This window comes from Oncorhynchus tshawytscha, linkage group LG07 (genome assembly GCF_018296145.1).
Source record: "Oncorhynchus tshawytscha isolate Ot180627B linkage group LG07, Otsh_v2.0, whole genome shotgun sequence".
In the NCBI taxonomy this organism is placed as follows: domain Eukaryota; kingdom Metazoa; phylum Chordata; class Actinopteri; order Salmoniformes; family Salmonidae; genus Oncorhynchus; species Oncorhynchus tshawytscha.
The window spans coordinates 55249806-55273601 of NC_056435.1; the positions used below are offsets into that span (position 1 = coordinate 55249806).

At 40.6% G+C, this 23796-nt stretch overlaps 2 protein-coding genes across 6 annotated transcripts; both read left to right on the forward strand.

Moving 5' to 3' along the window:
• Positions 1 to 8746, forward strand: LOC112254854 (vesicle transport protein GOT1A). Of its 5 annotated transcripts, XR_006083792.1 has the most exons (6): positions 1 to 1053; positions 1329 to 1420; positions 4724 to 4902; positions 5166 to 5259; positions 5672 to 5735; positions 6166 to 6227. XR_006083792.1 is itself a non-coding variant. In XM_024427767.2 (5 exons), exons 1-5 carry the CDS (start codon positions 1029 to 1031, stop codon positions 8633 to 8635), a joined length of 375 nt encoding a protein of 124 aa, XP_024283535.1. In that variant the 5' UTR covers positions 157 to 1028; the 3' UTR covers positions 8636 to 8746. The 5 variants fall into 5 exon arrangements, 4 of the variants coding, with proteins under 4 accessions (XP_024283536.1, XP_024283538.1, XP_024283535.1 ...); XM_024427767.2 differs by lacking the exons at positions 5166 to 5259; positions 6166 to 6227 and adding an exon at positions 8621 to 8746 and having other exon boundaries at positions 157 to 1053; XM_024427766.2 differs by lacking the exon at positions 5166 to 5259 and having other exon boundaries at positions 170 to 1053; positions 6166 to 6907.
• Positions 8730 to 13717, forward strand: kiss1 (KiSS-1 metastasis suppressor). The gene is made up of 3 exons (XM_042324646.1): positions 8730 to 8844; positions 12698 to 12832; positions 13102 to 13717. Exons 2-3 carry the CDS (start codon positions 12742 to 12744, stop codon positions 13356 to 13358), a joined length of 348 nt encoding a protein of 115 aa, XP_042180580.1. The 5' UTR covers positions 8730 to 8844; positions 12698 to 12741; the 3' UTR covers positions 13359 to 13717.
• The last annotated feature ends 10079 nt before the right edge of the window (positions 13718 to 23796 follow it).

Sequence of the window (23796 nt, forward strand, 5' to 3'; positions counted from 1 at the left end):
TCTCTCCTTCTCTCTCTCTCTCTCTGTCTCTCTCTGTCTCGTGACTTCAGATTCTGAAGTTTGTACACATTTCTCCAAACGTAACATTTTGAACACCCTGGACACATTTTTGGTTGAGTTAAGAGTTAATGTTTGGGAAGAGTTAAAACAAAAACACGGTTAAGTTTAGGCATTAAGATTGAACACCTTAACCTCTGAGGTTTGTCTCTCGGCTTACGCCTGTCCACCTTCCCTGTCCACATGCCCTAGCAAAATCCAAGCCAACTTGATGGTAATAGCTCTCACTGTTGCCCCTAGTGGCAGGTTTTGAAGACATCTCCCGACGACCTCCCGACTTTCACACTGTGGACACTATCCTGCTGCTTTTCCACCATTGTCCACTGTAGCCTGCTTCATTACTCAAACACAGGGCGAGACGAGGTTAAACTCTCTCGGGTCTGTACAACCTCCGGTGTACACATGATGCTGGGTATCTTGTTTCTTCACAAGTAAGACTTTGTAGTGCCTGTAGCCTTTTTTGAAAAGATTACAACCATGCCAGAACAATCCCACTGAGTCTGTGAAAACTGTGAATCTAATGATCATGGTGGAGAGAGGAGCCTCTGACAAACCAATCAGTTGATAACAAGCCTACAGAGGCAATCAATTTCACATCCACTTTATCAAAACATGTAAATTGTCTCCTTTATAAAAATAGGGCCATTAAAAACAACAGGTGTGTGATTCCTTGATTGAAACTAGAAAGTCCCATTATGATAAACTGGATCCGTTTTTCAAGAGAGACCAAGTCAGGAAGGCAGCTTAAGAGCAAATCAATGGATAACCCCCCCTAGTCTGGTTGATGATCACCTAGCACGCAGGATGTGACAGCACAGTTCAAAGGTTACCGAAGAGAAAGGAGGTGCACAGATCTACACACCGATCGCAAAGAGAAGGAAACATAGAGAGAGAGAGAGAGAGAGAGAGAGAGAGAGAGACGCAAGAAGGGGGAGAGAAGGAGAGAGAATTCAGGGGAAGACAAGGACATCATGGTTTCAATCACGGAGACTCAGAGTGAGTGGTTTACAACAGCCTTTCTTACAATCAGTTTGTTTTTTATTTACTTGCAAGGATTGCTCAGGTAAATCTGCTAGTCGACATATTGTACCTGGACTTGAGTTATTTTGTTGTGAACTTTTAACTTTGAAGTGTGTCATGGTGAAAGCCTACAAGGCTATGGATACTGTAAGTTTGAACTCTGTAGACTAAATGTAGGAACAGACTGTAGAGACTGTAGAGCTAATTTGTATGTGTGTGTGTTTCTCTCTCTATGTGTGTGTGTGTTCCAGAGATTGGTGTTGGTCTCACAGGCTTTGGCCTCTTCTTCCTGCTCTTTGGCGTGCTGCTGTACTTTGACTCTGTCTTGCTGGCGTTTGGGAATGTAAGTAATAATCTTTCTAATTTGAAAATAATAATACAAATATATATTTTGAACACAATAAAGAAAATAAATTATGGGTCAACATCTAAATATTGCTTGATCTGACTGAGTTCTAATCGCGCCTGCCTCTTTGTGAACAAGTGGAATCTTGAACAATGGTTTGTATGTTATGTTGGCCTGTGTCTTCTGGATTCGCCTCCCAGATTTGCCTTTTTAGCAGCACATTCACCACTCTCTCAGTCAGCTAACTCCGCACTCTCGGGTCACATGCAGAGAGCCTGAAACATGAAACGAACTACCCCAGTTCGGAATCGGCTCCCCTCTAGGCAACTATACTGTTGGCGGCGACAGTGTGTTTGTTAGTCAGTTGGTTAGCTGCCGGCAGAGACTTCTATTGCAGTCACGTTGAAGGGCTCCTGAGGGGGAAGAGGCGTTGTCGTGCCCTCTTCACAACTTTGTGGGTATGTGTCAAACATGTTCATTTCGTAGTGATGTGGACACCTTTGGAACTTGAAGCTCTCGACCCACTTCACTACAGCCCCATTAATGTGAATGGGGGCGTGCTCACCCCTCCATTTCCTGTATTCCACTACAGCCCCATTAATGTGAATGGGGGCGTGCTCACACCTCCATTTCCTGTATTCCACTATCAGCTCCTTTGTCTTGCTGCCGTTGATTGACAGGTTGTTGTCTTGGTAACACACTGCCAGGTCTCTGACCTCCTCTCAAACTTGATGATGGTGTTGGAGTCGTGGGCCAGGCAGTCACGGGTGAACAGGGAGTACAGGAGGGGACTAAGCACACACTGTTGAGGGGCTTCATATTTATGGTTGGATATGTTGTTGCCTACCCTCATCGTCTGGGGGCGGCCCATTAGGAAGTCCAGGATCCAGTTGTAGCGGAAGGGGTTCAGTCCCAGGGTCCTGAGCTTAGTGATGAGAGTGAAGGGGACTATGATGTTGAACTGTTGTACTCAGTGAACAGCGTTCTTATCCTGAACAAAAACATAAATGCAACATGCAACAATTTCAAAGATTTGCCTGGCTTACAATCTATATAAAGAAATCAGTGAATTGAAATAAATTCATTAGAATTAACATGACTGGTAATACAGATGTGCATCTGTTGATCACAGACACCTGTAATAAAAGAAGGGGTGTGGATCAGAAAACCAGTCAGTATCTTGTGTGACCATCATTGCCTCATGCAGCGCGACACATCTACTTCGCATGGAGTTGATCAGGCTGTTTTGGGGACTTTGGACTTCAATGGCTGTGCAAAGTTCCAGGATATTGGCAGGAACTGGAACACGCTGTCGTATAAGTCAATGCAGAGCATCAGATGTCTGGTGAGTATGCAGGCCATGGAAGAACTGGGACATTTTCAACTTCCAGGAATTGTGTACATATCCAAGTGACATGGGGCTGTGGATTATCATGCTGCAACATGGGGTGATGGTGGCGGATGAATGGCACAACAATGGACATCAGGATCTTGTCACTCTATCTCTGTGCATTCAAATTGCCATCGATAAATACAATTGTGTTCAATGTCTGTAGCTAATACCTGCCCATACCATAACCCCACCAAACACAAGTGAAGTGTTGGTCCCATGTTTCATGAGCTAAAATAAAAGATCCCAGAAATGTTCCATATGCAGAGTTGGCTGAGAGCCAGAGGAAGGAAGAACACTACAGGTTTCACATGGGTTTAATACTAAAACAGGAGGATCCAACCCCAGTCCCAGAGTTCTTCAATATCTTCTATACTGAACGAAAATATTAAGTTTAACATGTAAAGTATTGGTCCCATGTTTCATTTGTTGAAATAAAAGATCCCAGAAATGTTCTATACATTATGCACAAAAAGTGTATTTCTCTCAAATGTTGTGCACAAATTTGTTTACATCCCTGTTAGTGAGCATTTCTCCTTTGCCAAGATAATCCATTCATCTAACAGGTGTGGTATATCAAGAAGCTGATTAAACAGCTTGACCATTACACAGGTGCACCTTGTGATGGGGACAATAAAAGGCCACTCTAAAATGTGCAGTTTTGTCACACAATACAATGCCACAGTTGTCTCAAGTCTTGAGGGAGCGTGCAATTTGCATGCTGAGCGCAGAATTTCCACCAGAGCTGTTACCAGAAAAATGGAATGTTCATTTTTCTACCATAAGCCACCTGCAACTTCATTTTAGAAAATGTGGCTGTACGTCCAACTGGCCTCACAATGGCAGACCATGTGTAACTACTCTAGCCCAGGTCCTCCACATCCAGCTTCTTCACCTGCGGGATCATCTGAGACAAGTCACCCAGACAGCTGGTGAAACTGAGGAGTATTTCTGTCTGTAATAAAGCCCTTTTGTGGGGAAAAACTCATTCTGATTGGCTGGGCCTGGCTCCCAGGTGGGTGGGCCTATACCCTCCCAGACTCACCAATGGCTGTGCCCCTGCCCAGTCATGTGAAATCCATAGATTAGGGTCTAATGAATTTATGTAAATTAACTAATTTCCTTATATGTACTGTAATTCAGTAAAATTGTTGAAATTGTTGCACATTGCGTTTACATTTTGGTTCAGTATAATTTAAGAAAAGAGTTATCTATGGAATGTGTTCATGATTTTATGCAATTCATCATCACAACTCACTGCATAAAATTGCATAGAATTATGAACACTTTCTCTGATGTTTTTTTAACCTTTATTTAACTAGGCAAGACAGTTAAGAACAAATTCTTATTTACAGCCTAGGAACAGTGGGTTAACTGGCTGTTCAGGGGCAGAATGACAGATTTGTACCTTGTCAGCTCAGGGATTTGAACTTGCAACCTTCCGGTGACTAGTCCAACGCTCTAATCACTAGGCTACCCTGTCGCCCCAGGGTATGCATTAGTGTGAATCATTTCCCATATTTCCCCCCTTCTCAGGGCTATAACATTACAACTGTATAGCTAATAGGCTATGTGTTTGTAGATCGACTGAGATTTAATGAAAATGTTATGTGGAAAAATGTTGTCTTTGTTGAAATATCTGGGGTGTACCCAAACATCTAGTAGTCTTGGAGACGGGCTCATGTATTGTTGTTTTTTTCCATTGCTTTGAGAGCCCAAACAACGCTTCCCATATCTACTGATGGATCTCGGCTAAGATGGCGACCGCAGAACTCTAACTCTGTCGGCAATTCGGTTGCATGACAATAGTCACAGTAACAGGAAATAACAGTGACAATAATAGCATCACAAACAGGAAAACAGTTTTCTATATTTTCAAACAGAACTTGTTTCATACTTCTTTCCTTCAGGTTCTGTTTCTGACTGGTCTGACCTTCATCATTGGCCTGAGGAGGTCGGCCGGTTTCTTCTTCCAGAGACAGAAGCTCAGAGGCTCCACCTTCTTCCTGGGGGGCGTGGCCTTGGTGCTGTTCCGCTGGCCAATCATCGGTATGGCCGTGGAGAGCTATGGCTTCGTGCTCCTGTTCAGGTGAGTTCAAAAGCACATCTGGGGTATTGATAGAGAGGACAATTTTAGATGTTCCATTTTTTTTAACATTCAGCAGACACTTTCATCCAGAGCGTCTTAGAAGACATGCTTTCTAGAATGCAAGGTGGAACAACCACATAGCAACAGGAGAGCTGGGAGACGATTAGGTTATATGAGAGACATACAGTACCTTGGTGGCAGCATCGTATTTTTAATGCCTGCTTCTCCTTGTTTCCTTTCTTTGATGCCAACTGATTGGAAAGTTCCAGGGGAAAGCAATATCAACTTTCCCAGACGTCTCAACTATATTGGCCTTCAATTTAAAACAGACAAAGCAAAGAAGGGATTCCATTTAAGGTAGTTGGGAAAAAGTACGTTTAACACAGCAGCTAAATGACTGATGCCATGCCAACACTGTCAAAATGAACGCCCAGTTTGGAAGATCACAGACGCTACCACGTCAGAGTTTCTCTTCCACCTTATCAAAGGTTCTGACATGACTGAAGGGTCAAAGAAAGCCAACATCACTTTACTGACCGCGTCCAGGGACCAGCCCTGGACCACTTTCTGAGACAAACTGTGGTCAAAGCACGTGAGAAAGCGTAAAAAAATCATTTCTGATATCTCTACAGGGATATTTGTCTTGGGCATTCAAGTTCTGAAGTTCTGTAACACCAAAGACTACTCTGTGGTAGTTGTAAGCTGAAGTGACAGTGTCTGCTGGGTTGAAATGTTCACACTTCTTATGCATGTCTATATCTCCTTCCAGGTCATTCTTCCCTGTGGCGTGTGGATTCATTTTATCGTTGGTGAATATACCCTATCTCAATGTGGTGAGAGCAACAATCCTATTTTCAACTGTGACTGTCACTAAGCCAGACTCATCACTTTGAATGAACACAATACATTATGATTTTTTTCATTCTCCCACAAAATAGCCGAGATCCATCAGTAGATATGGGAAGCGTTGTTTGGGCTCTCAAAGCAATGGAAAAACAACAATACATGAGCCCGGCTCCAAGACTACTAGATGTTTGGGTACACCCCAGATATTTCAACAAAGACAACATTTTTCCACATAACATTTTCACAATGTGTCTAGTGGCAAGTTGTAGTCTCCCGATAGTGCTGAAAGACTGAAATCTCTCTCGCTTCTCTTTTGTTTCTCCAAGGGAAACAGCTCCTCTATAATCTGAGGGAAGAGAAAGGGAGTGGAAGCTCTCTATATTTATCTCACTCTTTCTCTCTTCTTTCATGTCCCAGTTGTACAACAGCTTCCTAGGAAGTAGCCCTTCTATTGTCTGAGGAAAGGGAGAGAGAGAAGCCAAAAAAGAAGAGAGGAGGAATGGAAGTGATGGATGACAAAAGGAGAAGTGTATTTGGGCTCAGACTGGCTATAACCTTTGACAGAGACTGATGGAACGGGGAGGGGGCTAAGAGCCTTCCCCCATCAACAACCATGAACCAACCAATGGACTCTTCTTCTTGAAATGTTTACATAAACATGAACCACCACATGATGTGTGGCAATGACTAGCTGCCACACCCCTAATGTACATGGTTGGGAGTAACCGATTACATGTAATCAATGGCGTAATCATTTACAAGAAACTGTAACTGCAATCAGTTACGTTACAAGCAGAAATATTGTAATCAGATTACAGATACTTTTGATAAACTAGGTGATTAGGTCTTGGATTACTTTTACATTTAGAAAGGATGTTTGCAGAAAAAAAGACATTATGACACCTTTCTGTTTTCTCAATTCAGCATTGACGAAAAGGCATGTTTAAGTTTCTTCAGCCTGAGAGTCTGACCACAAGTCAGAGACCACTATGATGCGTTTGATGGATCCTTTTTGTCTTCCTCTAATGCCTCTTTAGAGAAAAGCATTCAAAAAGCAACCTAAAGTTATCAGATTATTACTTAGTTTGGGTAATCATTTAGAAAGTAACCTACCCAACCCTGCTATGTATTTATAATAAAAACATATTTTTGATCTACAGTTTATCATACCCTTTACTATAGTTGTAGTCAAGCAACTACGAGCCCTTTTGTTAAACACACTTTGGGCTCGATTCAATCCATACTGCTGAAGTGCGATAGAAATGTAAAGTCAATGTTCCGCCGTTCGAAGAGACTGCATTTATGGTTAATGCTGTATATGTTGGTTCAATCGAAATTAACTTTACATTTCCCTCTAAAGTGTGGATCTTCAGCGCTACGGATTAAATCTAGCCCTACACATATTTATTTACAGTGCATTCGGAATGTATTCAGACCCCTTGATTTGTTCCATATTTTGTTACGTTACAGCCTTCTAAAATGTACTAAATAATTTCAACCCCTCGTCAATCTACACACAATACACCATAATGACAAAGCAAAAACATGTTTTTAGACATTTTTGCAAATGTATTACAAATAAAAAAACAAGTATTCAGACCCTTTGTTATGAGACTCAAAATTAAGCTCAGCTGAATCCTTTTTCCAATGATTATTCTTAAGATGTTTCTTAAACTTGAGTTGTCCACCCCCCTTTTGTGTAGTTTAAGTACAAGGAACAACATCAAGAAGACATTGGGTATGAGGCTAAATATTCATCAAACCACTTCTCCTTTGCAATGTTCCATTATTTTGTTTATAGTCCGGATGATCATGACATGTTCCATTATTTTGTTTATTGTCCGGATGATCGTGTCATAAAACTAAATTACCCTGCATTATGTGCTGGACGGGTCTAAATACAACTTAATTACCCTGCATTATGTGCTGGACGGGTCTAAATACAACTTAATTACCCTGCATTATGTGCTGGACGGGTCTAAATACAACTTAATAACCCTGCATTATGTGCTTGAAGGGTCTAAATACAACTTAATTACCCTGCATTATGTGCTGGACGGGTCTAAATACAACTTCATAACCCTGCATTATGTGCTGGAAGGGTCTAAATACAACTTAATTACCCTGCATTATGTGCTGGACGGGTCTAAATACAACTTAATTACCCTGCATTATGTGCTGGACGGGTCTAAATACAACTTAATTACCCTGCATTATGTGCTGGACGGGTCTAAATACAACTTAATTACCCTGCATTATGTGCTGGACAGGTCTAAATACAACTTAATTACCCTGCATTATGTGCTGGACGGATGGGTCTAAATACAACTTAATTACCCTGCATTATGTGCTGGACAGGTCAACATACAACTTAATTACCCTGCATTATGTGCTGGATGGGTCTAAATACAACTTAATTACATTATGTGCCTGCATTATGTGCTGGACAGGTCTAAATACAACTTAATTACCCTGCATTATGTGCTGGACGGAAGGGTCTAAATACAACTTAATTACCCTGCATTATGTGCTGGACAGGTCTAAATACAACTTAATTACCCTGCATTATGTGCTGGACGGACGGGTCTAAATACAACTTAATTACCCTGCATTATGTGCTGGACAGGTCTAAATACAACTTAATTACCCTGCATTATGTGCTGGAAGGGTCTAAATACAACTTAATTACCCTGCATTATGTGCTGGAAGGACGGGTCTAAATACAACTTAATTACCCTGCATTATGTGCTGGACAGGTCTAAATACAACTTAATTACCCTGCATTATGTGCTGGAAGGGTCTAAATACAACTTAATTACCCTGCATTATGTGCTGGACGGGTCTAAATACAACTTCATTTCATCCAATTCAGGGGATTCACTTCTGAGAAATTCTGGCAATCACCAAACAGAAGAGAGAACAGGGGGATGAAAGGATAGATAGAAAGAAGGGAGGAGGTCCAAGCACACCAGGTTACAACACAGGGATGATGACGCAAGTGGTCACCCTACAAAAGCCCCTTTGCGTTGGGAAGTGAGGACACAGTCGGAGTGGTCTACATATCTTTCCTCTTCAGGCGGCTCCACAGGGAAACAGGTAAGCCAATGTTGTTCCTCCCATGGTAGATTTTGTTATGGTGAACAGAATATGTATGCCATTGCCTTGAAACTGAGTGGTTTGTCAACTTGGTGTTGAAATCAACCACATTGATTGCTCCTGGTTCTAAACAAACAAGATATTTGGCCTAAATTTCAGCAAGTAGAATTCAAGAAAGAAACTGGGTTTCCAGGAAGTTCAAGATGTCAAGAATCACCTATTTTTGTCAGTCTATCTTTCTCTTTATTTACATTCAATGTACTGTACATATGCCTTGTCAAGGTTTTCAGGAACGTAGTAAAGGTTGTGGTTAGTGTGGTGTACTGTAATGCACCAGAGGAGTGCCAGATTAACCAGATCCACAGCTGAGGCAGGCAGTGATCAGTATCCCTTTGTTAACTGAGATCTGCACTGCAGGATCAGTGTCTTTGACTTTAGCGGAGCATGGAAAGCAGATAAACTACTAGGTTACAGGCCTCTTTAGTGTTTAACGAGCCAGAAGAGTCAAGGCTTGAGTCAAGGTTCCCCTCCATCAAAACCACAATCTGGAGGTTTCTGAAGATAATATTATTTTTAGGCTATTCTATATTTTTATGCATTTTAACAGACACTTTTATCCAAAGTGACTTACATTCGTGCATGCATATTTTTTATATTTTTTTATATATTTTTTACATATATATATATGTGTTCACAGGAATCAAACCCACTATCCTGGCATTGCAAGCATCATACTCTACCAATTGAGCTACATAGGACCGTGTCTATTTTGAATTTATGAGTACTGTGCGGAATAGATACATTCAACTGGTTACTGAAAATATTCTGTTGGTCCAAAGTGGATTTTTTTTTAGATCATTAATATGATTCAGGATTTATTGGCATATGAAAACCTTTAAAAACATTTGTAGCTAATGTTTCCCTTCCGCTTAACTGTCCAAAGTAAGCAAGTCAGGAAAAATAATTAGCCAATAAAAAGTGATTCAGGGCTCCCTGGAAAGCTCCTTGAATATGAAAGATTTGGAAATGTTTACTTCTCATCGTTACAATGTGGTGTTTGGGAAGAAATGGGACTCTAGCAGTGAGTAAACAGGATACTTGAATATCAAGCGCATCCCGTCAGCCAGAGATAACTGAGGAAGTAGTGGTTGGTAATGATGTCACAGACCTTTGATGCTCCTGTTTGAAGTCAACTGTTGAGTTTTTGAGAGATTGTGTGTGTGGGGGGTAGGAGTAGGAGGAGATCATTCTGTTTTGTGTGTGTGCGCGTCCGTGCGTGCATGCACAATAATCTATGTGTGTGTCTGAAAGAGTGAGTTTCTGTCTTCGTTGAGAAGAGTATGAGCAGCTCTGGGAGTATTCAGTCAGCTGTAGGAGGTCAATACCCCAACCTTTCCCCTGTGTTCCTCCTGTGTGCTCTGCAGGGTGAGTTGCTTTCATCTCCACAGAGCAGGTGTCATGAGTTAACACTGAGGTCACATTGGCAAGTTGCCCAGCAACCACACACATCCCTGACACATCAAACTGTCCTTTACATACATCCCCAATACATCAAACTACCTTTTACACACATCCACAATATATCAAACTGTCTTTTACACACATCCACAAGACATGAAACTGCCTTTTACACATCTCCCCAATACATCAACTGCCTTTTACACACATCCCCAATACATCAACTGCCTTTTACACATCTCCCCAATACATCAACTGGCTTTTACACATCTCCCCAATACATCAACTGGCTTTTACACATCTCCCCAATACGTCTACTGGCTTTTACACATCTCCCCAATAGATGAACTGATGAGTTCATAAACTCCACTGTTATGTCATCCCGTCTAAGCTGACAAGGTAAAGATACAACTTCGTGCATTGGGAAGTTGTTGCCTTTTATACACCTCCCCGATACTTCAAACTGCCTTTTACACACCTCCCCAATACTTCAAACTGCCTTTTACACACCTCCCCAATACTTCAAACTGCCTTTTACACACCTCCCCAATACCTCAAACAGCTTTTTACACACATCCCCAATACATCAACTGCCTTTTACACACATCCACAATACTTCAAAATGCCTTTTACACACATCCACAATACCTCAAACAGCTTTTTACATACATCAACTGCCTTTTAAACACACCCCAAATACATCAACTGCCTTTTACACACATCCCCAATACATCAACTGCCTTTTACACATCTCCCAATAGATCAACTGCCTTTTACACACATCCCCAATACATCAACTGCCTTTTACACATCTCCCCAATACATCAACTGCCTTTTACACATCTCCCCAATACATCAACTGCCTTTTACACATCTCCCCATTTCAGTTCAGTTCAGTGTGTCAAATCTGAGGGCATGTGTGTCAAATCGGAGGGCATGTTGTCCGGTCCTCTGGCAGTCTCTATGGGGGTGCCACAGGTTTCAATTCTCTATATATATCAATGATGTTGCTCTTGCTGCGGGCGATTCCCTGATCCACCTCTACGCAGACGACACCATTCTGTATACTTCTGGCCCTTCCTTGGACACTGTGCTATCTAACCTCCAAACGAGCATCAATGCCATACAACACTCCTTCCGTGGCCTCCAACTGCTCTTAAATGCTAGTAAAACCAAATGCATGCTTTTCAACCGTTCGCTGCCTGCACCTGCATGCCTGACTAGCATCACCACCCTGGATGGTTCCGACCTAGAATATGTGGTCATCTATAAGTACCTAGGTGTCTGGCTAGACTGTAAACTCTCCTTCCAGACTCATATCAAACATCTCCAATCTAAAATCAAATCTAGAGTCGGCTTTCTATTCCGCAACAAAGCCTCCTTCACTCATGCCGCCAAACTTACCCTAGTAAAACTGACTATCCTACCGATCCTCGACTTCGGCGATGTCATCTACAAAATAGCTTCCAATACTCTACTCAGCTAACTGGATGCAGTTTATCACAGTGCCATCCGTTTTGTTACTAAAGCACCTTATACAACCCACCACTGTGACCTGTATGCTCTAGTCGGCTGGCCCTCGCTACATATTAGTCGCCAGACCCACAGGTCATCTACATGTCCGTGCTAGGTAAAGCTCCGCCTTATTTCAGTTCACTGGTCACGATGGCAACACCCACCCGTAGCACGTGCTCCAGCAGGTGTATCTCACTGATCATCCCTAAAGCCAACACCTCATTTGGCCACCTTTCCTTCCAGTTCTCTGCTGCCTGTGACTGGAATGAATTGCAAAAATCACTGAAGTTGGAGAATTTGATCTCCCTCACCAACTTTAAACATCTGCTATCTGAGCAGCTAACCGATCGCTGCAGCTGTACATAGTCCATCGGTAAATAGCCCACCCAATTTACCTACCTCATCCCCATACTGTTTTTATTTATTTACTTTTTTGCTCTTTTGCCCACCAGTATCTCTACCTGCACATGACCATCTGATCATTTATCACTCCAGTGTTAATCTGCAAAATTGTAATTATTCGCCATCCCCAATACATCAACTGCCCTTTACACACATCCACAATACATCAACTGCCCTTTACACACATCCCCAATACATCAACTGCCCTTTACACACATCCACAATACATCAAACTGGATTTCACACTAAACCAACCCCTGCTAAGATTCACTGTATCCATTTACAGAATCCACATTGATCTAAAGGGGTGAGCAGGTTGACAATATACAGTGATATACATATACAGTTTTTTACCATGCTTTATTTTGGCTAGATACTTCACTTTTAAGGCCTTCCTACTACCCTAAGGTCTATTCAAATGTTGGTCATTACTGCACCTTTAATGTACTGGACTTCTCTCCTGTGTTTCTCCTTACAGATACATTAAGCCAAGCGGTGGGTTCTAGGTTAACACCACCAACCATGCTGCAGTTCACCGTGGTTCTGATGTTAATCGCTTCACTAACAGAGACTTTCCCCACTAGCAGTCTCAGATACTCCCACTATACCCAAGGTACAGTCACTCATGTAAATGAAATAGTGTCTGTAAATACAGTATGTATGTGGACAAATTATCAGTGGTTTAGATCAAATGAGATGAGATAGAAAGCATGAAGGTCATGCTTCACACAAGTGTTAGTCCTAAAATCATCATTTTGACTATGACATGACAGTATTATAACAGAGATATAAAGGCTGACTGAGACATGTGTTGTTTTTGCTGTGGTGACTGTTAAGGCTCATATTGGGATCTACAATGCAATATAAACTTTGTTTCCACAGGGGAGAGTCCAGACAATGCAATGCTAAAAGTCTTGAGAGATTTATCCACTGCATCAACAGAGGGCCCACCCCCTGACAAACTTCCTGCTCTTCTACCCAATGACGTAGACAATCCACTGCTAGAGGCGGAACTACCCAGAAGGGTGTGGTGGTGGTGGTACCCAGCGAAGCCCCACCCACAAAACAGGATTCGTCAGAATCGAGCATGGAGGTCCTCATACAACCATAACTCCTTCGGCCTACGTTACGGGAAATGATAGTTATTAGGATGGGCTCTACGTCTCTCAGTTATGTATTTGATTATATTTTGAACAGTGCCTGACAATATGATGTAGGTAGATATATTTATGTGTAAAAAGCAGACAAAATTCCAAGGCCTACACTTGAAATATTGCTATATCATCTATGACGATTCATGACAGCTATTGATGAAATTACTTTATAATGAATTTATAATTTCTTGTTTACAACAGCCACTGTCATGTGTTACCCTTATGTGTGTGTGTGAACCCTATGTTTTGCAACATATTTCCATTCTGATACCTGTGATAGGTTTTATGAATGCAACTGGAAATCAAAAAGATGACACCATTCAATAAATGGGCACTGTAATCCAGCAGACTGAAATGTAATTTATCTTCAGCAATACTTTCAAGCAACTCCACCTCATGTGTTATCAGTTCAACATCAACATGGTTTCCTCTCTACAGAGTGGTTGTGGTCAACACGTTTTCACTGGGGGTTTGGCTTATTTGTCTGATCTATTGGTCTATAAACTGCTCAAGCATAAGATGAACTAAGTGCTGACGATGTAGAGTGGATAATGTTTTAGAATGAAGTAGCCAAAGCATGTAGACACTCAGAGACAACTGCACCTTTACTGGGTCAGAGACCTTGGGCCAAGAGTAGTAGGACTTTAATACTGTACATGAACATGAAGATAGTCTACAGTTTTCTTATCGGGATGCTTCTGCTTACCAGGTTGGAAGGTAAGGTTCAACAGAATAAACCACAATGCATTGAGGGGGGGGGGGTAGTAAAGTAACTAAATAAAGTATATTCATAAACTGAATTAGTAGTTAACCAAACATGAAAACATTTAGTTTTATTGACTAAAAAGCAGACAACATTGTTAAAAGCCCATAGATTTTGTTGAGTGGCTAGCCCTAGCTAGCATGGTTTAAAGCTACTGTTCTGTTCACTGAAATTGATATACAGTACAAGAAAATGAATGACAGTGTAGAAAAAGGCAGATCACAAAACGGGTCCTGTGTGAATTATACCAGATCTGGTATCCTCATTCAGACATTTGCATGCAAATTAGAACTAAATAAAAAAATATACAATGTGACAATTCTACAATTTCAACAGGTGATTCGGGAGTTCAGCAGAATAATGGGAAATTTGGAGGCTCTGTGGGATTTATGTGTTCAGATGTTTACTGGCTATGGAAATGTCCAGTTTGGCCTATCATTGAAAACTGTGATCAGCTTTTTGCCAAGTTTCCAGAGACTGGAGAAACAATAAGTTAACAGTTCCAACCTTTTCTGCCTGCCCTGACACCGAACCCGCCTGCCATACCATTCGGCCTGCCCTGACCTCGAGCCTGCCTGCCACCCTGTACCATTCGGCCTGCCCTGACCTCGAGCCTGCCTGCCACCCTGTACCTTTCGGAATCTGACCTGTTTTACGAACTTATGCCTGTCCTTGACTTGCCTCTTGCCTGCCCCTTATATTTGAATAAATATCAGAGATTCTAACCATCTGCCTCCCGTGTATGCATCTGGGTCTTATCCTGAGGTTTGATAGAAATGGAATTACCGACAATAGTTATTGTTGTTATATCAATGACATTAACTGGTATAAATCCTAACTTGATATGTGTCCGCTTAACTCAGACTTTCACGTAAATCATCCATTGTCCATTGAAGATTTGGACAAAAACAGATCGGATGAGATAAGTTAGTATTCGGCTCAAAGGCAATACATCCTCACCCACTGTGTTATTTGTTTTTTTGCTGCGGCCCAAACCCATTGGTGTTCTACATACATGGCCATAGGAGAGGCACTGCCATATCCTTAGCATTGTGTTGGTGGTTCTGAAGAAGTGAAGGGGTGAGTGTTAAAGGTGATCATTTAAACTTAAAACAATGGTTGATTAATCAGATGTCATCATAATCTCATATGTTAATAACATTGTTCCTTACATAACAAGGTTGGGGTCAATTTTAATTCAAGGTAGTCAATTCAGGAAGTAAACTGAAATTCCAATTAAATAATTTTTCCAGTTTCCGTGATTTTCAATAAACTGAAAAGAAGAAGCCAAATATTTCAAATGTTTTTAAATGTTTGAATTTTATATTGGAATCACCTCCATGAATTGACTGCCTTCAATTTGAATTGACCCTAGCCCTGTTACATCAGAATCTCACCGGTGTCAATCATTTACTTACATAAACTCTCATTTTCACTTGAAATATTTTTGAGTAAATGAAGTTGACATCCTGTAATGCATGACATACACAGAAGTTTAAGTTAAACACAATGGCTGCATCTCAAGATAGATGTGGTCCTCTGGCGCAATAATGGGTTTAATTCCCGCTGGGGCCACCCATACAAAAATGGATGCACGCATGACTGTAAGTCGCTTTGGATAAAAGCATCAGCTACGTGGCATGCTTAAACTAGGACTCTTCCCTAACTTTCTTAATGCTCTTCGTCCCTTTTGGGGAACAATAGCTAGATGTCTGTAACATACAGGGCATTAGCTGTTAGGTCAATCTGAGCAGCTATCTTATCCATTACATCCACTCATAAATCAACATATAAATGTTTTTTTGTCTTTTCACTAAATCCAGCCACATCCAACCAAGGTGGAGGCAAATACCAGGTAGGATTCTCCAGGACCACCCCAACAAATATGGCTCATGGCAATGCTTATGACTGGGAGATTTATTTATAATGTACCATCAACACCATCATCTCACCGGAGTCATTGAAGAGGCTGCAGATAAACGTATCTCTCTCCTGTGTATAAGTAACATTCCCACTTGGTATCCCAATAGTTATGTACATTTGTTTTACAATTAACCAATGTAGACCAGACATTATTTAAGTTCATACAGACTTTATAAACTAAATTCAAAATGGATGTCTCCATTTTGTTGATGACAAGACTTCCTCAACGAGATCTGATGACTTGGTGATTGACCTCACAGGAAGCAGGAACCCTCTAAAACCTCTGCTTTTAATAATTGCCATAACAACATGAAGCTAAAAATAACATAATATAACTTGGAGAACATTATGTTAGGCTATTCTGCTAGAAAAGTTTACTTGAGATGTGCACAATCCTGACAACTGTTGAGTTCTATAAAATACAGAATAAGTCCTATATGAATAACAGTGTGTAAAGTTGACATTTCCCCTGTGTTTTTTCTAGTCTGACAATTTCACCTTTGGCCCCTGCATTAATCCCAGTGTCAGAGCATTCAGCCAAGACAAGGATTACATCAACGTTTCCCCTGAGGCGTCTTTAAGGGGGGACTATGAGAACGTGGCGTCTGTCCTGGGAGGAAGGTACAATGGTCGATGGACGATCTGCCCTGGAGATGACTATAAGAACATGGAGGAATAGCTAAGAGAGGCGAAGGAGGAGGAGGATGACTATTACGATGAGGTGAAGACAGAAGAGGCCTCTGCCAGGATATGTAGCCCAACAGAAGAAAGAGAGGGGGTGAGACAGACAAAGGAGATGATATGGAGGATGGGGAGGACATGGAGGACATGGAGGATGGGAAGGATGGGGAGGACAGTGATGACAATGATAATGATGACGCTGTGAACTATTCCACTGTGGTGTTCAAACCCAGACACAAGATCAAATGAGCCTAAAGAGGGAAGCTACCAGACACTGTCTGTCAGTATGTTGTCACCTTGTACCAAAAGTATGGTTGTAAATGTGCAGTGTGTAGAAATCGCTCCGGTATTACCGTGATAAAAATGATAAACTGTTTGATTTATTTCAGGTTATGTGACAAAACAAGAAATGTAGAGATTCATTGTATCATCTAAACAGATTTAAAATGTATTTTCAATAACCAAAAATATAGAATTTTCAGCTGTTTGAAGCTGGTGTACAAAACTGAAAGTAAAAAGATGCAAAAACAAAGCTTAACAGCAAGAAGCATAGAAATAGTAGAATGAATAAAATGAATCAACTGCTTGTCAGACTTCGTTCAATGAGAAATACAGATCCAATGACATTTGATGATGTTGAAATGTTGAAGTTGAAATGGTGCTGGAATAGTGGAGGATATGACAGTGGAGGATATGACAATATGACATTTTGGCCGATACCGATATCCAAAATGTTCCTTCCGATACCGATATCCAAAATGTTCCTTCCGATACCGATATCCAAAATGTTCCTTCTGATACCAATATCCAAAATGTTCCTTCCGATACCGATATCCAAAATGTTCCTTCCGATACCGATAACCGATGTTTAACATTTATGCTGCTTTTGAAGCATTCTAGTACAGTTAAATAGTTAACACACACACATGGTTAACACACAGCAGGTCTAAGGCACTGCATCTGAACACAAGATGCGTCACTATAGTCCCTGGTTCGAATCAAGGCTGTATCACATCCGGCCGTGATTGGGAGTCCCATAGGGTGGCGCCCAATTGGCCCAGCGTCGTCCGGCTTTGGCTGGGGTAGGCCGTCATTGCAAATAAGAATTTGTTCTTAAGGTTACACACACACACACACCACACTGACCAAAAGGTTATTTTGATGGCATTTACGTATGTCCCTATTACCAGTAAAACGTCATCAAAACCTATTTCTTTCACTTACTTGATGTGCTGTTTCGTTGTTCATTTGTTTAGTCGTTTCATTCTCAACCAGGATTTCTATGGAACGCTGTTTGGGTCTTTGCTATGGAACGCTTGTTGACCAATCAGGACCTGAATATGACTGCACGTCACATAATCATTTAACGCTTTCATACATTTTTTACATAGTTATTATTTAACATTGTTTACACTATCACTCGCATTTCATATGTCACAACAATTAATCAATACATATGCTATAATGCTGGTAAAGTTGTCTTGCACATCTACAGTGCTGGTCATAAAAAAAGCTAGCTAGGTCATGGATGCAAACAATGTTCTTCCCTAGAAACATAACAAAACAATATAATCTGTTTCAGTAGCTATAGTTAGCTAGCTAACTATATAGTAGGTATCATCATCTAAAATAACCCTAATTTATTAGACAGTTCTTATTGGATTAATGGTGGTAGGACCCATCTATGTTAAACTAGCCACAATAAGGATTAGTCACAATAGTGGGCGTTTTTAGCTAATATTGTCCGATTCCGACATGCTCACCGATCTATCATGCATCCTTCATTTCAATGAGAATTTGGTCGGGTCGCTTGCGAAGCTGAATATCGTGTCTTTAAAATAATGTTCCATCTACTCAAATGTTATGTGCATAGATGACATCAGTCATTTATGTAACTATTGAGTAGTTTGCTGTTTGGACAACGTGTAAGTAAACCCACTATGGTCCTCAAAGATATTCAAGACTTCTCTCCACTACATTATGTCATTACTGTTTATTGATTCATATTATTCATCTCAGAAACATACTTGAGGGATTCTTATCTATGTGTCTGATGTTCTGGCAATAGCAGTGTGTGGGTAAAATCACTGGGGAAGCCAAGCCAGGGAAAAAAAGCAATATTACAATGCATATGTTGTGATAATTGTGATTGTGTTGATTGCTTTTTAACCTGTTAGTTCATATGCCTTGCACCATGATATATAGGCCTAAGGCTGAGACAATAAGAAGACACAGTGGTAGAATAAATTCAACCACACCTTTGCTTCATGACAACTCTGGAGAGCAACATCTGTCCGGGGAAGTCCACAAAGCATTTTGCATGTAACTAACATGATCTACAGCATGGTCAATCAAATCGTTGATTTAGAACCACAGCGAGTTACTGTAAGGAGCTTCCTCCACTATTCCAGCACCATTTCAACTTCAACATTTCAACATCATCAAATCACCTATGCTTAGTTTAGTACAGTGACAACTGTAAAAATGTAGTTCAATCAATGTAAGCTAAATATGATGTGGCTGTCCATGGTGCTAATTTCTCTGTGTGTGTGTGTGTGTGTGTGTGTGTGTGTGTGTGTGTGTGTGTGTGTGTGTGTGTGTGTGTGTGTGTGTGTGTGTGTGTGTGCATGCATGCCCGCAAATAGAAAAAAATATGTTGAATCACTCTGCTTGCGGAGAAATTCCAGTGATATCCAAAAAGGACTATGATCCTATCATACAGTACAAGCTTTGAGTTTTTGTTGTCCTAGGCTACCTGGCTAAATTGCTTGCTTGCTAGCCTAACTTCCTTTCATGGGCAATGATGCTACAATACTACATCTACGTATTGAACTTCCATCCTCTCAGGCCAGGGGCGAAATATATGAATTTATGGTTGGATCACAATCACCGTTAAAATCATTGGCCAGTACAGATAATAATGTAAAAGTCAAATTCCCTTACTCCATCCATGGTTAATTTGGTATTTGGTCATTTATTAGGATCCCCATTAGCTGTTGCAAAAGCAGCAGTTACTTTTCTCGTAGGGTCCACGCAAAACATGAAACATGACATAATACAGAACATTAATAGACAAGAACAGAATTACATAAATACATATACTTTTTTAAAGGCACACATAGCCTACATATCAATACCTACACACAACCTATCTAGCTGGCTAGCAGCATACCACCCTGCATACCACTGCTGGCTTGCATCTGAAGCTAAGCAGGGTTGGTCCTGGTCAGTCCTTAGATGGGAGACCAGATGCTGCTGGAAGTGGTGTTGGAGGGCCAGTAGGAGGCACTCTTTCCACTGGTCTAAAAAAATATCCCAATGCCCCAGGGCAGTGATTGGGGACACTGCCCTGTGTAGGGTGCCGTCTCTCGGATGGGATGTTGTGTGTCCTGACACTCTGAGGTCATTAAAGATCGCATGGCACTTATCGTAAGAGTAGGGGTGTTAACCCCGGTGTCCTAGCTAAATTCCCAATCTGACCCTCAAACCATCACGGTCACCTAATAATCCCCAGTTTACAATTGGCTCATTCATCCCCCTCCTCTCCCCTGTAACTATTCCCCAGGTTGTTGCTGTAAATGAGAATGTGTTCTCAGTCAACTTACCTGGTAAAATAACAGATAAATAAAAATATCAAATAGTGGAGAGGTGCTGTGAGGTGTTGCTTTATCTGTTTTTTGAAACCAGGTTTGCTATTTATTTGAGCAATATGAGATGGAACGAAGTTCCATGCAATAAAGGCTCTATATATCATACTGTACGCTCTCTGGAATTTGTTCTGGACTTGGGGATTGCGAAAAGACCCCTGTTGGCATGTCTGTGTGTGTCAGAGCTGTGTGTAAGTTGACTATGCGAACAATGTTTGAATCTATATGTTTTGCACCTGACAGTTTACAATCTAAGGCAACGCCAAATCATTTAGACTCCTCAACTTATTCAACAGCCACACCATTTATTACCAGATTCAGCATATGTCTAGAACTTAGGGAATGATTTGTACAAATACAATGCTCTTAGTTTTAGAGATGTTCAGTTTATTACTGGCCACCCATTCCAAAACAGACTGCAACTATTTTATAAGAGTTTCATTGACTTCTTTAGCTGTGGTTGCATATATGGTTGAATCATCAGCATACATGGACACATTTTTTTTACTGCCAATGGCAGGTCATTGGTAAAAATAGAAAACAGTAGAGGGCCTAGAGAGCTGCACTGCGGTACACCATACTTTACATGTTTGACATTAGAGAAGATTCCATTAAATAAAATCATTTGAGTTATATTAGATAGATTGCTCTGAATCCACATTATGTCAGAGGTTGAAAAGCCATAACACATACATTTTTTCAACAACAGGTCATGGTCAGTATATCAAAGGCTGCAATGAAATCTAGCAGTACAGCTCCCACAATCTTCTTATTATCAATTTCTTTCAACCAATCATCAGTAATTTGTGTCAGTGCAGTACATATTGAGTGCCCTTCTATATAGGCATGCTGAAAGTCCATTGTTAATTTGTTTACAAAGAAATAGCATTGTATTTGGTCAAACACTATTTTTTCCAACAGTTTGCTAAGAGCTGGCAGCAAGCTTATAGGTCTGCTGTTAGAAACAGTAAAGGCCTCTTTACCACTTTTGGGTAGCGGAATTACTTTGGCTTCCCTCCAGGCCAAGGGACAAAGACTTTCCTCTAGGCTCAGATTAAAGATATGACAGATAGGAGTGCCTACAGAGTCAGCTACCATCCTCAGTAGCTTTCCATCTAAGCTGTCAATGCTCAGAGGTTTGTCATTATAGATCGATAACAACAATTTTTCCACCTCTCCCACACAAACTTGACAAAATTCAAACTTGCAATGCTTTTCTTTCATTATTTCTTTTTCTATGCATGAACATCTCACTGTTCATTGTTGCCATTTCCTGTTGTCATGTCCTGACCATAGAGAGCCCTTATTTTCTATGGTAGAGTAGGTCAAGGTGTGACTGGGGGTTAGTCTAGTTTATTATTTCTATGTGGGGTTCCAGTTTTTTTTCTATGTTGGTTATTGGTATGATTCCCATTTAGAGGCAGCTGGTAATCGTTGTCTCTAATTGGGGATCATATTTAAGTAGCATTGTGTCCACGTGTTTGTGGGATGTTGTTTATGTGTAGTTAGTTGCATGTTAGCACTCCATTGTCGTCACGTTTCATTTAGTATTTATTGTTTTGTTGTGTGGTTCACTTATTTCTAATAAAAGATGTGGAACTTAACAGTTCTTACAGTCAGTTTCTTAACAGGTGCATGTTTATCAATAATTTGAAGAAGCAATTTCATAAATTAATCAAGTGCAACATCAGGATGCTCCTTATTAATCACATCAGACCAACACATTTTTTTTTAACATCATCCACATAAGAGTCATGGCAAAATCTTTTGTATGGTCTCTTATACACACATCTTGGACCAGCTTTTGGAATTTTGACTTTCCTGGATATAGCCACTGCATCCAATGGGTACAGATACAGCTTTAGAACAAAGTTCTACAGTATTAACATGTGGATGATCTTGTTCATGTAGTGTTTTTAAACACCCTGGTAGGTTGATTAGTAACCTAAACAAGATTACAGACACTGGTTACAGTGAGAAGCTTCCTCTTGAGCAGACAGATATTCAGGTCCCCAAGAAAGTAGACATCTCTGTTTACATCACATACACTATCAAGCATTTCACACATATTATTTAGTTACTGACTGTTAGCACTTGGTAGCCTATAGCAACACCCCGAAAGAAAAGGCTTTAGACGTGCCAAGTGAACCTGCAACCACAACACTTAAATTACACTTGACATGAGATCTTCTCTAAGCATTACAGGGATATGACTGAATATTTACAGCAACACCTCACCCATAAGCATTTCTGTCTCTTCTACATATGGTATATCCTTGTATTGTTTCTGCTGAATCATCAAATAAATAATCTAAGTGAGTCTCAAAAATGGCTAATTTATGAATATTATTTGATGTTAGCAAGTTGTTTATTTCTTGAACCTTATTTCTAAGGCTACATACATTAATAGGGAACATTTTTAGCCCTTTCCCGAGTACAGTAGTTTATCTGAGATAGATATAATACTGAAAAGAACAAACAAAGCAAGAGAGAAAAATATGCATTCAGCAGTCCCTTAATCAATTGGTGTGTGTGTGTGTAGGAAAGGGACAATTTTAGCCAACCGCTGGAGGACAACGACATAACAAGATGCAACAATTCAGTTTTTTCATTTTTCATTCATTTTTTTTCTATAAATGACGTTCTGATTTATGGTGATTGGTGTAAAGCCAAATCCAAACTGGCTTCTCTTGACACTTTTGTTGTGTGCCAGGACCATTCACAGTTGAGTTCCCTCAGTTTAGCTCAAAGCTGATTGGCTATTATTATCAAAAATGTTTATCATTAAGTGCTATGGACGGCAAGAATGTCATGCTTTTTTTTACCAGACAGCATCAGATAGATGGGCTACATATACTGGAAAAGAGGGGTGCTGTTTCGTTCGCTCAAACGTTTTCTCCAGTGAGATACATTCAGCTTTTTGTGAATTGAAGGAAAATTATGAAACACAGAGAAACAAAAGATGCGTTATATATATTTAGATTTTATTCTTTGTACATGTTTTGGCATCCATGATTACACACCACTGCGTTTGGAGGTTTCTTAGACTTCAAATAGTGATATAAATTACTGTCACTATGCGATAATGAAATAATTGAATATCTCACTTATCTCTGTTTGTGAATTCAATCTGGAATGCCAGAGTGTGCTCAGAGTGCGCTCTGGGCGTTCATAAATTCAGAGCGGTGGACCACACACTGGACGCTCTGGCCGAGGAGTAGGGTTGATCCGAGCATTCTGACCTACATTAACAACAGCAGTCAAGCATCAGCAGTCAAGCACCCAAGCTAACTGGCTAGCTGGTTGGCTAGCTACTTCCAGACACAAATGAAGGAACAGCTCACTCTGACCATTTTACTCGCTCTAGCAGAGCTGGTTAGGCTGTTTTATAGCACAGTGACATCATGAA

Coding starts and splice junctions, on each gene's coding strand:
- LOC112254854 (XM_024427766.2), top strand. CDS start 1,029: ATGGTTTCAATCACGGAGACTCAGA. Junction 1,054..1,328: donor TTCAATCACGGAGACTCAGA/GTGAGTGGTTTA, acceptor TGTGTGTTCCAG/AGATTGGTGTTGGTCTCACA. Junction 5,736..6,165: donor ATATACCCTATCTCAATGTG/GTGAGAGCAACA, acceptor TTCATGTCCCAG/TTGTACAACAGCTTCCTAGG.
- kiss1 (XM_042324646.1), top strand. CDS start 12,742: ATGCTGCAGTTCACCGTGGTTCTGATGTTAATCGCTTCACTAACAGAG. Junction 12,833..13,101: donor ATACTCCCACTATACCCAAG/GTACAGTCACTC, acceptor TTGTTTCCACAG/GGGAGAGTCCAGACAATGCA.